At 37.4% G+C, this 14,942-nt stretch overlaps 1 protein-coding gene across 3 annotated transcripts; it reads right to left on the bottom strand.

The window, feature by feature from the left end:
- Positions 1–288: 288 nt before the first annotated feature.
- Positions 289–14,641, bottom strand: LOC127651613 (patatin-like phospholipase domain-containing protein 4). 3 transcript variants are annotated; one of them, XM_052137534.1, is made up of 8 exons: positions 14,611–14,641; positions 14,145–14,333; positions 13,219–13,313; positions 10,410–10,545; positions 9,993–10,058; positions 9,451–9,603; positions 4,976–5,032; positions 289–3,067 (listed from the first exon to the last, which is right to left on the bottom strand). In XM_052137534.1, the coding sequence occupies exons 2-8, from the start codon at positions 14,322–14,324 to the stop codon at positions 2,936–2,938; spliced, it is 819 nt and encodes a 272-aa protein (XP_051993494.1). In that variant the 5' UTR covers positions 14,325–14,333; positions 14,611–14,641; the 3' UTR covers positions 289–2,935. The 3 variants fall into 3 exon arrangements, with proteins under 3 accessions (XP_051993494.1, XP_051993492.1, XP_051993493.1); XM_052137532.1 differs by lacking the exon at positions 4,976–5,032 and having other exon boundaries at positions 291–3,067; XM_052137533.1 differs by lacking the exon at positions 9,451–9,603 and having other exon boundaries at positions 2,927–3,067; positions 9,998–10,058.
- Between the last annotated feature and the right edge of the window lie 301 nt (positions 14,642–14,942).

Here is a 14,942-nt window from a genome sequence, read left to right as displayed (position 1 = left end):
AAGATTAAAGAAAGAGAAGGATGCTAGACCTTTAGCTACAATAAAAAATGTTCCAGGGATCGACAAATTTTTTGTTAAATCACTAGTTTTTTGGGAGAACACGGGAATTGCAGACACCAGCAGCACTAAGTCTGACACCGCTGGCGCTGCTAGCGGGGGAGATACAGCAGCTGCTAATGTTAGTCAGGGCGTCGGCGATGACCGCCAGGCGAATGAGGATATTCTCCTTGTCCTTGGGGAGACAGGAGCGAGGAAGACTCGGGTGAGGAAGAGGACATTAATGAAGATAAATATTAGGGGTGGGACGGTACATGTAAGTTATTCGTATTGAACCGAAACGGTACGGGCGTCACGTCTCGGTGCACGAATTTACCCGGAGAATACACGGTATAAAAATAAATAAAACTAAATAGCGATACATATCGCTCTATTTCGCATAATGAACAGTCTGAACAAGATTGCAAAGCTGGAGTGTGTGTGCGCGCGCGTGATCAAACTTTTTTTTGGGGGTGGGGCCTTTTGAGGTATAGTGCCCAGGGGCACCACACTGTCTTGATACGGCCCTGGCTGAATGATATTATTGAGATTCACTTTCTAAATGGCTCAATTTGCCAGTCAGCACATAATTCGGTTCCAGATCAACTCCAAAACAGTGGATGTGTAACGTAAGTAGGAGAGGCAGACGAGGAGTGGGGATCTAAACGTGGGTTCTTTATTGAGCAAAAGTGAAAACAAGACAGACAGGAACAAAGGAAACGTCCACGAGGGGAAAATGAAACCAAAACATAAAAACATCCAAGGGTACACGAAATGGGTGAACAAAGTAACATCTACTTCAGACATCCACAAACAACAATCGACAATGACTGGGGAACAAACAGGGTTTAAATACACAGGGAGAGTGATGATCAAATGACAAACAGGTGAGAACAATGATAGAGTGCTGGCAGTGATGAGGGCCAGGAATTGTGGGAAATGTAGTTCATGACAGGTGACAAGAGAAACACTGGGCAGACAACAGGGGATCGTAACAGGATGTTTCGCAATAATCAGGGTTTCAATACTGAAACTTATATTAGTAATCTGGCCGGATGGTCAGAAGGAAAAACACAATTAGATCCACTTAGCATCTTCCCTGTTCAAAGGATGTTTTCTATAGGAATGTGTTTCCTGTCTCTACTCTCACATTTCACACATAGCTCAAACATGTATGTCACCCCCATATAAGGTAAATAACTATTTCATTGGTGGGGGTTTTCTGCTGGATTGAGGTCTGGGCATTGTGGCCACTCCAATACCTTAACTTTGTTGTCCTTAAGCTATTTTGCCACAACTTGGGAGGTATGCTTGGGGTCATTGTTAACTTCCTGGCTGATGTGTAACTTCCTCATGATGCCATCTACTTTATGAAGAGTACCAGTCCCTCCTGCAGCAAAGCACCCCCACAACACGATGCTGCCACCCCCATGCTTCACGGGTAGGTGTTCTTTGGCTTGCAAACCTCACCCTTTTTCCTCCAAACATAACAATAGTCATTATGGCCAAAGAGTTCAATTTTTGTTTCATTAGACCAGAGGAAATTTCTCCAAATAGTAAGATCTTTGTCAGCATGTGCACTTGCAAACTGTATTCTGGATTTTCAATGGCAATTTTGATGTATTGGATTCTTCCTTGCTGAGCAGCCTTTCAAGTTATATACATTTTGAACTTGTTTTTACTGTGGATATAGATAGTTGTCAACCCGATTCCTCCAGCATCTTCACAATGTCATTTGCTGTATTTCTGGGATTGATTTGCACTTTACGCACCAAATTACATTACTCTCTAGGAGACAGAATGCTTCTCCTTCCTGAGCTGTATGATGGCTGCATGGTCCCATGGTGTTTATACTTGCGCACTAATGTTTGTACAGATGAATGTTGTACCTTCAGGCATTTGGAAATTGCTCTCAAGGATGAACCAGACTTTTGGAGGTCCACAATACTGTATACTTAAAATACTGTAACACTTAAGAACGTGAGAAACTGGGACCAGCTTGACAAACACATTTAATGACACTTTTCAGCGTACAAAGAAACAAAAACATGCACTGCTTTTCAGCCAGCTGCGTCAGTCAAACACTCAAACTTGAGAAACACTCAAACACGTGGACAAGCTTCGTACGTCTCTCTAATTTTCTGGAATTTTCCAAACCGGCAGTTACCTTAGTGTATGTAAATTTCTGACTCACTGAAATTGTGATATAGTCAATTAAAAGTGAAACAATTGTTGGAAAAATATCTTGTCATGTACAAAGTAGATGTCCTAAACGACTTTACAACTAAACTTTAGTTTGCTAATATTAAATCCGTGGAGTTGTTAAAAAATGTGTTTTAATGACTTCAACCTAAGTGCATGTAAACTTCTGACTTCAACTGTAGCACCAAGCTATTCTCTAGTGCAGAAAAACTAAAAGTCAGCACTTTAACACTCTTTAATAACATTTAATATTTCAGCTCCAAAACATTTAATATTTCAGCACAATATTTTTTGGTTTGTCCAATATCCTTCCAATCACATGTTGGCTTGGGTTGATGATGTCTAGAACTCCAATATTTATAGAAACAGCATCATTTAGGTTATTTGACCCTCGCTTTTTTAAATGTCTGATGAAGGTTGCATGACTGGAACACTGGTGTTCAAATAAATATTGGTGATCTTAAGCTACAGCTGTGTGTGGGATGTTTTCTTCTATTTTCATAATATTTCCTGAGTCCAACGCACCAGGCTGCAACCATTCAGATTTTGTGAGGAGTGTTTATATATTATATATAAAAAAAATATTAAATATTGCACTGCTCTTAAGATGTTTTGGTACAGTAACTAGGAAAAGTTCCTAAAAATGGTGTCAACATGCCACAGTTTAGACATTCCATAACTAAAATTAGAAAAACAACTATTGCATCCATCTGTCTGTCTTAAGAAAGCAAACAGCATCCTGGTATCCCTCCTGGTTCAGTGCTTTGAGTCTTGGTAATGAGGGAGGAAACAGGGCCTGGTTCAGCCTTACGATGTTGTCATTGGAGAGCTGAGGGTGGAAAACGGAGATTTCAAAACATGTCGCAGGTTACAACATAAACAGCAATTTGAAAGTAATGACAATAAGGTAATAACATCACAAAATTTAAGAAGTACAATTTTGAGAATAATGTCAAATAAAGACGAAATTACAAGAATGAAGCCATGGCATTATGAGATTGAAGTAGTAATGTATTGAGAAGAAATCTCTAATGTTATGAGAGTAAAGTAGTAGCATTACAAGATTAAAGTCACAGCAAGACAAGGTTAAAGTTGGAATATTATGAGAATAAAGTCACAAGGAAAGTAATTTTAAAGTGATATGGTGGAGAAAAGATGCAAATTTAACTATCGATACTCTTGGAGTCTACTACTGGTTGCCATTTCAAATTGCATAAAAAGGCAATTTCCTGAATGTCAGTATAGTTCATTCAATTTCCAATTTATGATTTAACTAAATCCTCAGCAACAATCTCTTGATGAAGATGCTGGCTTCGGCGACCTATTCGTATTGTGTAATCACACTTTTTCTTGTAATACTGTTATTCTCCCAATATTTCTACTTTATTCCTACAATATTATGCTTTTAATAATTTTACAACTCTATTCTCATAGCATTATAACTTCATGCTCAAAACATTATTACTCCAATCTCTAATATTACTTTGATTTTATAATCATATTATGAATATAACGCAGTGTGTATCAAATATGATACACAACCTTTGACGGCTCCTGTTTCAGCTGACAAGCCAAAAGAATTTATGGTATCTAAGTTTCACATGTTTTTGGCACCTTCTAGTGTCTATCTGTGAAACAAATGTGGTTTCAATGTTTACATCGATCTATTTAAAATGTTGTCTCTTATGTTGGGTAAATTACAGATTATTTTAATAAAGTAACAGTTAAAGTTATATTTATACTGTTATTGATATTTTAAAATTAGTATTTGCAAAATATAAGCAACTTGTGTTTGGTTAAATTTGTGTATATTATTTTATTGAAAAAGCCAGTTGAAATTACATGTACCAATTACAATACAACAGGCTTTTGGGGTACATCTCAATAACCATTCCATTCCATTCATGCCCACCACAAAAAAATCAAAAACAAAATAATCACAGATCTTGGAAAATTCTTACATATTATAGTTTTTATAAGATATATTTAAAGTGTGAACTAATATTTCTGTTTATTTTTATAAATGCAGCCTGCTCTATCGTTACAAAAATCTAATTATTTTCATTCAAGCTATGATGATGTCATCTTACCATAAGTACCATAAGAGACCCTGCGGAAAACGTTTTACAACATTTTAAATATCAATGTATATATATATATATATATATACACTCACCTAAAGGATTATTAGGAACACCTGTTCAATTTCTCATTAATGCAATTATCTAATCAACCAATCACATGGCAGTTGCTTCAATGCATTTAGGGGTGTGGTCCTGGTCAAGACAATCTCCTGAACTCCAAACTGAATGTCAGAATGGGAAAGAAAGGTGATTTAAGCCATTTTGAGCGTGGCATGGTTGTTGGTGCCAGACGGGCCGGTCTGAGTATTTCACAATCTGCTCAGTTACTGGGATTTTCACGCACAACCATTTCTAGGGTTTACAAAGAATGGTGTGAAAAGGAAAAACATCCAGTATGCGGCAGTCCTGTGGGCTGAAAATGCCTTGTTGATGCTAGAGGTCAGAGGAGAATAGGCCGACTGATTCAAGCTGATAGAAGAGCAACTTTGCCTGAAATAACCACTCGTTACAACCGAGGTATGCAGCAAAGCATTTGTGAAGCCACAACACGCACAACCTTGAGGCGGATGGGCTACAACAGCAGAAGACCCCACCGGGTACCACTCATCTCCACTACAAATAGGAAAAAGAGGCTACAATTTGCAAGAGCTCACCAAAATTGGACAGTTGAAGACTGGAAAAATGTTGCCTGGTCTGATGAGTCTTGATTTCTGTTGAGACATTCAGATGGTAGAGTCAGAATTTGGCGTAAACAGAATGAGAACATGGATCCATCATGCCTTGTTACCACTGTGCAGGCTGGTGGTGGTGGTGTAATGGTGTGGGGGATGTTTTATTGGCACACTTTAGGCCCCTTAGTGCCAATTGGGCATCGTTTAAATGCCACGGCCTACCTGAGCATTGTTTCTGACCATGTCCATCCCTTTATGGCCACCATGTACCCATCCTCTGATGGCTACTTCCAGCAGGATAATGCACCATGTCACAAAGCTCGAATCATTTCAAATTGGTTTCTTGAACATGACAATGAGTTCACTGTACTAAAATGGTCCCCACAGTCACCAGATCTCAACCCAATAGAGCATCTTTGGGATGTGGTGGAACGGGAGCTTCGTGCCCTGGATGTGCATCCCACAAATCTCCATCAACTGCAAGATGCTATCCTATCAATATGGGCCAACATTTCTAAAGAATGCTTTCAGCACCTTGTTGAATCAATGCCACGTAGAATTAAGGCAGTTCTGAAGGCGAAAGGGGGTCAAACACAGTATTAGTATGGTGTTCCTAATAATACTTTAGGTGAGTGTATATTAGGGCTGTCAACGAATATTCTAAATTCGAATATATATTCGAATAGTTTTAAAAAACAGAAATTCGAAGGTGAAAATTAATATTCGAATGTGGAAAAAAAAACGCGCCCGCGGTAGCAGATGTGCGGCTGTCTGCTTTGCGAGTGGGCGTGCTGCCTGAGGGGTCTTTGTTGTCACATTTCTCGAATTGTGTGCCTCATTTTATTTAACGTTAAACAGAAACATGACTAAAATGTAAGGCTACTGTACTGACTGAATAGATGTTGCATGAATAAGGTAGGTTAGATACAGCAGTTTCATGCACTGCAGGCTTCCACTGGTTTGATTATTTACCGTTTCATGGCAAGGAAAAGTTCCATGTTTACCACAGCACAGCTTCGCTCGGAGCGTTCAATGTCGGTTCTATATACTGTAAAACTTCAATTAATGTTAATAATTTGTTTTAATCACTGAATGAAGCCTGCTATATTTGGGACAAGAGTCGCGACCTTATATTGCTTGCACAAAACTCTTGATCAGCACTCAACATTTGTTTATTGTTGTTGTTCTTTTAAACCGTTATGCTAGAGAGCGTGAGGGCGAGAGAGAGAGAAAGAGTGCCTCGTGGCGTGCGGCGAGAGTGAGGTCTTGGCCATTAGTTGATTTACTTGTTTTTGTGTAGGTAATACGTTGTCAAATATGTTTAAACTTAAATAAACTACCTATACAAATAGTTATGTCTCTTTGTATTAATTTGTCCTGTTATTGACGTAATGCGCGTCATTGACCAAATGCTGCAACCAGATATTCGAATAGTTCGAATATATGTGTTTTTTTAGAGGAATATTCGAATGTCATTTTTGAGCAATTTTGACAGCCCTAGTGTATATATATATATATATATATATATATATATATATATATATTGTTTATTCTAAATATATATATACAGTGGGTACGGAAAGTATTCAGACCCCCTTAAATTTTTCACTCTTTGTTATATTGCAGCCATTTGCTAAAATCATTTAAGTACATTTATTTTCCTCATTATTGTACACACAGCACCCCATATTGACCGGATAACACAGAATTGTTGACATTTTTGCACATTTATTAAAAAAGAAAAACTGAAATATCACATGGTCCTAAGTATTCAGACCCTTTGTTCAGTATTTAGTAGAAGCACCCTTTTGATCTAATACAGCCATGAGTCTTTTTGGGAAAGATGCAACAAGTTTTTCACATCTGGATTTGGGTATCCTCTGCCATTCCTCCTTGCAGATCCTCTCCAGTTCTGTCAGGTTGGATGGTAAACGTTGGTGGACAGCCATTTTCAGGTCTCTCCAGAGATGCTCAATTGGGTTTAAGTCAGGGCTCTGGCTGGGCCATTCAAGAACAGTCACGGAGTTGTTGTGAAGCCACTCCTTCGTTATTTTAGCGGTGTGCTTAGGGTCATTGTCTTGTTGGAAGGTGAACCTTCGGCCCAGTCTGAGGTCCATAGCACTCTGGAGAAGGTTTTCGTCCAGGATATCCCTGTACTTGGCCGCATTCATCTTTCCCTCGATTGCAACCAGTCGTCCTGTCCCTGCAGCTGAAAAACACCCCCACAGCATGATGCTGCCACCACCATGCTTCACTGTTGAGACTGTATTGGACAGGTGATGAGCAGTGCCGGGTTTTCTCCACACATACCGCTTAGAATTAAGGCCAAAAAGTTCTATCTTGGTCTCATCAGACCAGAGAATCTTATTTATCACTATCTTGGAGTCCTTCAGGTGTTTTTTAGCAAACTCCATGCAGGCTTTCATGTGTCTTGCACTGAGGAGAGGCTTCCGTCGGGCCACTCTGCCATAAAGCCCCGACTGGTGGATGGCTGCAGTGATGGTTGACTTACTACAACTTTCTCCCATCTCCCGACTACATCTCTGGAGCTCAGCCACAGTGATCTTTGGGTTCTTCTTTACCTCTCACCAAGGCTCTTCTCCCCCGATAGCTCAGTTTGGCCGGACGGCCAGCTTTAGGAAGGGTTCTGGTCATCCCAAACGTCTTCCATTTAAGGATTATGGAGGCCACTGTGCTCTTATGAACCTTAAGGGGAGCAGACATTTTTTTGTAACCTTGGCCAGATCTGTGACTTGCCACAATTCTGTCTCTGAGCTCTTCAGGCAGTTCCTTTGACCTCATGATTCTCATTTGCTCTGACATGCACTGTGAGCTGTAAGGTCTTAAATAGACAGGTGTGTGGCTTTCCTAATCAAGTCCAATCAGTATAATCAAACACAGCTGGACTCAATTGAAGGTGTAGAACCATCTCAAGGATGATCAGAAGAAATAAACAGCACCTGAGTTAAATATATGAGTGTCACAGCAAAGGGTCTGAATACTTAGAACCATGTGATATTTCAGTTTTTCTTTTTTAATAAATGTGCAAAAATGTCAACAATTTTGTGTTTTTCTGTCAATATGGGGTGCTGTGTGTACAATAATGTGGAAAAAAAATGAACTTAAATGATTTTAGCAAATGGCTGCAATATAACAAAGAGTGAAAAATTTAAGGGGGTCTGAATACTTTCCGTACCCACTATATATATATATACCCTTCCCCAGATCTGTGCCTCGATACAATCCTGTCTCGGAGGTCTACAGACAATTCCTTGGACTTCATGGCTTGGTTTATGCTCTGACATGCACTGTTAACTGTGGGACCTTATATAGACAGGTGTGTGCCTTTCCAAATCATGTCCAATAAACTGAATTTACCGCAGGTGGACTCCAATCAAGTTGTAGAAACATCTCAAGGATGATCAGTGGAAACAGGATGCACCTGAGCTCAATTTTGAGTGTCATGCAAAGGCTGTGAATACTTATGTACATGTGATTTTTTTATTTTTAATAAATTTGCAAAGATTTCAAACAAACTTCTTTCACGTTGTCATTATGGGGTATTGTTTGTAGAACTTTGAGGAAAATAATTAATTTAATCCATTTTGGAATAAGGCTATAACGTAACAAAATGTGGAAAAAGTGAAGCGCTGTGAATACTTTCGGATGCACTGTATGTATATATATATGTATGTATATATATATATATATATATATATATATATATATATATATATATATATATATATATATATATATATATATATATTTTTATTTTTGTCATATTGTGTTTGATGTGCTGAATTGAACTGTGATACATTTCAATCCATATTTAAGACCATGGAGAGGAAGATGTCATGGCCAAACTCTAAAATTTTTGGAATCTCTGAAAAGCCCAGGGAGTCCTCTGATAATACCCCAAGATTTACCACTGTAGCATGTACAGTGCTGAGACAAATTTAAATAAAAAATGTCCTACACAAAAATAAATTGCTGGAACTCAGGAGGATAATGACCTTTAAAGCCTAATGCATCAAATATGATACATAAAAAAGAAAACACACAATTTTTTTCTATTCTTTTTATAGTTTGTGAGTGGTACTAAAAACAGTGGGACTCAAAAAAAATTATTTGATGACAATTCTTTCATATATCAGGCTTTACAGGGTTAATCTCATGATGCTTTGACTTTCTCATAAAGCTCAGACTATATTCTTGTAATTTTGACTCTATTCTTAAAATGTTACTAATTGAATCTTGAAACTTTTATGATTTAATTTTTAGTAAAAGGCCTATTATAACATTCTTCTCCAAACATTATGATTTTTTCTATTAATGTGGCAGTAAAAAAACATCATAAATTAGCACTAGTATTTAAATGCTAAGTAAATGCCAGTTGTGTAGATCTAGATTGCCTTATACTTAAAAAAAAAATATTATATTAAAAAAATAATTACCACTATTCTCATGTTGGCCAGTCTGAGGTGAAGTTTACTCATGCCCTTATGAGCCGGGGAAATATCCTGAGGGCCACTAAATGGTGACACTGTGATTGTGCGTCCCATTGGAAGAATAGGAAGACTGTCTGTGAATCCTCCATCTATCCATTTCTGAGAAAAATTACATTCTAAAATATCATGCAGATATCAAAACATACATATGAAAATCACTGTGGGAAACACCAAGTATAGTTTATGTCAGGAGTTTAAAAGCATTTGTCATGCTAATAGAATAGAGCAAGTAGCTGTTTCCCACAACTCAACACATGAACTTTACTAAATAGTTTTGGCTGAAAATAACATGGCACTCTGTCTCTAATGTAGTTCTATCAGACCTCTGTCAGTGGAGAGGACAAGCAGAACCAGAGAAGTGGGTAACTCATTAATCTAAATAAATATAAACAGCACAAAGCAGCTCTTAGCAGAGCCACAGACTATGAATCCAACAGGGTTTAGAGACAGTATTAGAGCAGAGAGTTGGTTGCATTAGACAATATTACCTGACCTTGGAACTCCACTGGCTTCACTCCAGCATAGACAGGCACAAAGCAGCTGGCCAAGAGCACCTTTAATGACAACACAGTCATAATACATAGGTAGAATGGACAGATGATAAAAAAAAGTGGTATAAATAAACAAGATGAGGATAAAAAAAAGATGAGAGAGTGCAAAGAAATAAAATAAATGCTGTTGTTGTCAACACATCCAACTGACTACTGAAGCACCGGTGCAATTTGTTCTTTATTTCAGATGGGAAAAGAATGAATGAACTCAACAGTAGCAATTTTACAGAGCACTAACTCTGTCCAGTGACAGCACTTATGATGTGGCTTATTGAATAGGCAAGCTCCCTTTGTGTTATGGGCATCATTCCTGTAGTAGAAAGATAAATCATTGTTTGATGATTGCTTGAATACCTGAATGAGGTCTTCCCTTGAGGTGAAGTTGGACACAATAGTGTTCTTGAGCGTCTTTGAGTGCGTTATTGAAACATGGAGGCGTTCATTGGCTAACTGGTGGGCATTGGGCGGGAGAATCTCTTCTATGCCTTCCCTAGTGGAAAACCAAAGGACAGATGCTCATTTGTTGTGTTTGCATAATTAACAAACTCAGTGAATATTTTTTTCCTCAATCTAATTTTGTAATTACACAATGTGTTGGTCAAACCACTGACGTAATGCAGGAGAAATAAGGAAAGAAAAATCCACTCAATGTTCCATTCTAAAGATATTTCATCAAAATTGATAAAGTCTGCTCTCTGCTCCTAGCCGTGCATCAAGACTTTTAGGAAGCCCTCAGAAATGCATGTACATCACAGATATTATTTCCTTAGATAGAAAAAGAAAAACTCTGCCATTTCATATCATGCCAGCAGTATCTACGATTTCACAAGTAGCTCTGAGGAGGTGACACATTTAAGCATCAGAATAGCACTGTCTTCAGTGCTGCGGCTGTGGCTCAGGTGGTGGAGTGGGTCAGCGGTTAATCGCAGGGTTGCGGTTCGATTCCCGGCCCACATGACTCCACATGCCGAAGTGTCCTTGGGCAAGACACTGAACCACAAGTTGCTCCCAATGGATGACTAGAGCCTTGCATGGCAGCTCTGCCGCCATTGGTGTGTGAATGTGAGTGTGAATGAGACACCGTGTAAAGCGCTTTGGTAACCTCTAAGGTTAAAAAAGTGCTATTTAAGTGCAGGCCATATACCATTCAGACCATTCAAACCTCATTCTGCCAGACATTCTGCCAAACTCAATCGACTGCATTTGTGGCATAATGTTGATTACCGCAAAAATTGATTAATTTATATTAGGGCTGTCAACGAATATTCTAAATTCGAATATATATTCGAATAGTTTTAAAAAACAGAAATTCGAAGGTGAAAATTAATATTCGAATGTGGAAAAAACGCAGCCGCTGGTAGCAGATGTGCGGCTGTCTGCTTTTGCAGTGGGCGTGCTGCCTGAGGGTCTTTGTTGTCACATTTCTCGAATTGTGTGCCTCATTTTATTTAACGTTAAACAGAAACATGACTAAAATGTAAGGCTACTGTACTGACTGAATAGATGTTGCATGAATAAGGTAGGTTAGATACAGCAGTTTCATGCACTGCAGGCTTCCACTGGTTTGATTATTTACCGTTTCATGTCAAGGAAAAGTTCCATGTTTACCACAGCACAGCTTCGCTCGGAGCGTTCAATGTCGGTTCTATATACTGTAAAACTTCAATTAATGTTAATAATTTGTTTTAATCACTGAATGAAGCCTGCTATATTTGGGACAAGAGTCGCGACCTTATATTGCTTGCACAAAACTCTTGATCAGCACTCAACATTTGTTTATTGTTGTTGTTCTTTTAAACCGTTATGCGCAGAGAGCGTGAGGGCGAGAGAGAGAGAAAGAGTGCCTCGCGCGTGCGAGCGAGAGTGAGGTCTTGGCCATTAGTTGATTTACTTGTTTTTGTGTAGGTAATACGTTGTCAAATATGTTTAAACTTAAATAAACTACCTATACAAATAGTTATGTCTCTTTGTATTAATTTGTCCTGTTATTGACGTAATGCGCGTCATTGACCAAATGCGCAACCAGATATTCGAATAGTTCGAATATATGTGTTTTTTTTAGAGGGAATATTCGAATGTCATTTTTGAGCAATTTTGACAGCCCTAATTTATATATATAAATGGATTTACATTTGAAATTATGTTGCCAAAATTACTGCAATAAAGAGAAAATAAGTTCTTGCTAAATAAAAAGACTTGTTAAAAAGTGATTTCTAGATGTACCATTATGTTAATTTCTAATTGTTTGACCTGATTAGAGTGTCCACTCATGACTGCACCTTTTAAATATTATTTCCCTTTTTTCTCTAAATCAACACCGGATGCCATTTGCTAGTTGCAGGGGATTCCAATCTGAAGATACCGGAAGCTTTGATTTCAAAGACTGAGAATTATTGGTAAACGGCAGACAGACAGAAGTGGGCATGTCCTAAACCAGTATGGTTTACATACATTTTACATAAAATAACTTTTCTTGCCAGCAATTTCTTTTCACGCACTGCATGTTTCACTTGTCTTTTATGACTCTTTCTTAATTTACGTCTGTTTTTAATACATTTGTAAGATTTAATCAACTTTCATAATAACAGGATAGAATAACACCCAGACTCCTCAGTAATAAAAGCACTGTTCTGGTTCCATTATTAAAACACTTATGAATCTAATCTTAAGACTGACATTTCACAGCAACTGAAAAAGCATCCACAATGCAAAATCAAAGTCTGAGAAATTGGACTCCCAAGAAAAAGAGTTGGAGATTTTCTTGAACTACTACATTAATTTACAAACAAATGTTCTATTTAAAAACCTCTGAAATGGCAGCATGGAAAAACACTTACTTTCCTAGCCCTCCAAACTGTGCGATATTTCTGAATGCGTGTGTTACACCTCTTATAAACTGTTTGAGAGTAAAATACTCACAGAAAAGACTTTCGTTGGAGGGTAAATGCATCAATCATAATATTCTAACACCATTTTGAAATTCAGTATGTTTTTGAAAAGAAAATAAGTTGTGTGACAGTAGCCTAATAGCTGAGTTGTATCCTACCTGGACCGCCCTTCTGATTAAAATCCAGAATGGGGAAATAAGGTTACGAAAAGCCCTGTGGGGTTAAATTCAACCAACTACTTAATAATTTTACTTTTGTTATAAAAATGCATTTGCCTCAGTTCAAGCAGGAAGTCATATCCTGGTGTCACTGCTCCAAACCTCTGCCTTCTGACATTTCTAGCAAATCTGTAGGTGAATTCCTTACAATGCTGTTTGTAAACACAAAACCAGAACATACAGTACAGTTAAAGGCATCTTTCAAAATGTGCATCTTGATAAATCATCTACCTTTGTAAAAATCACGTGACCTGGCTAAACACATGATTGATGTAAAGGAATAGTTCACTCCAAATGAAAATTCTGTTATTATTCACTCCCCATAGTGTGAATAACTTTGTTCTGTGGAACACAAAATACATTTTTCAAAAATCTTCAATAAAGGACAAAAGACATAATAAAACTACAGTAAAAGTATCTGATGTGACTTGTGCACCAAAGTCTTTTCCAAATCTTCTGAAAGAATACAATAACTGAATATGTTGAACAGACCTAAATTTAAGTAATTCACTATATAATTAAATCAACAAAATATATAAATATATAATGTTAATGTGCCATTATTTGCAGGTCACTTAATACAGATTGAACCAAAAGGCATGAGTCACAACACAAGAACCAATGTATTTTGATGTCACTATATTTGATTTGTGCAATGTTTACAGGAGTTGATTTGACTTTACAGTGACTAATTACTTAAATTGAGGTCTGTTAATCACAAAGTGAACGTATGCCTTCTTTTACTGTGGCTTTATTGTGTTTGTTTGTCCTTTATTGGGTTTGACAGCCAGGAATCACTGTTCGCATTCATAATATGTGTCAGAAAGACTTGTGAAATTATTTTTCAATAAAACACTTAAAAAATCCTCGGTTCCAAGGAACAAAAATAATCACGTGGGTTTGACATGAGGATATGTAAATATTGACAAAATTAACTATAGCTTTAACGTGTTCTACTGTGTAATTTTAATACAATGTTTTACCTGTAGTTTATCAGGAGCAGTGATCAATACACTGGCCACTAAAGAACCAGCTGATGCTCCAGCACAGGCTTTTAAATAGGACAGCAGCTTATCTCCATGTCTTAATATTGCCTCTATTGCCCCCAGATGATACACTCCTAAAAACCCAGCCGCAGCAAATGATAAATTCACCACCGTCATAAATGCATACTAGAGACAGAGATATGATAACTTTAGAAAAGGGTGTAGAAAATATAAAAAACTATGATATTGGACAGTTCTGATAGCTCGACAATATTTTTTGTCTACTATTACGTTTATTTTGTTAGCATGACATGATTGAAACCAGTAATACAGATATCGAAAAGCACTTTTGTGCATGACAAATTGAAACTATGTAAGTAATTATCTTCGCTATAGTAATTTTTCTAGCCACTTCAGTCGTTCAATTAAATATTTAGGTGCTTTCTTATTTCACAGAACTGACCTTATGACTTTTTGACAATGCAAAGATTGACGTCACGCCTTCCGTGTTTAGGAATTTCAAAATAAAAGTAATTTGTTTAGTAGCAAGAATTTGAAGTTGATAACAGTGTCGTGTACAGCAATGTTCAAATGACATTATATTAGATAAAACAATCGAAAACCAAGTGGAATTCATTTATGAACACTTTTCAAGCATTTCACGAAAATAAGTGTTTATAGGGTTTAAATGTTGTTGTTCTGCTCACGAAAACACATTTCAATATATATATTGAAGGGTTTTATATATATATATATAACCCTTGTTCTGCACCATAGGGGTGCCGGACCCCTCTA

This window comes from Xyrauchen texanus, chromosome 11, assembly GCF_025860055.1.
Source record: "Xyrauchen texanus isolate HMW12.3.18 chromosome 11, RBS_HiC_50CHRs, whole genome shotgun sequence".
NCBI classification, from domain to species: Eukaryota; Metazoa; Chordata; class Actinopteri; order Cypriniformes; family Catostomidae; genus Xyrauchen; species Xyrauchen texanus.
Note: the sequence above shows the minus strand (reverse complement) of the source record. Positions and strands in the feature narration are given on the sequence as shown.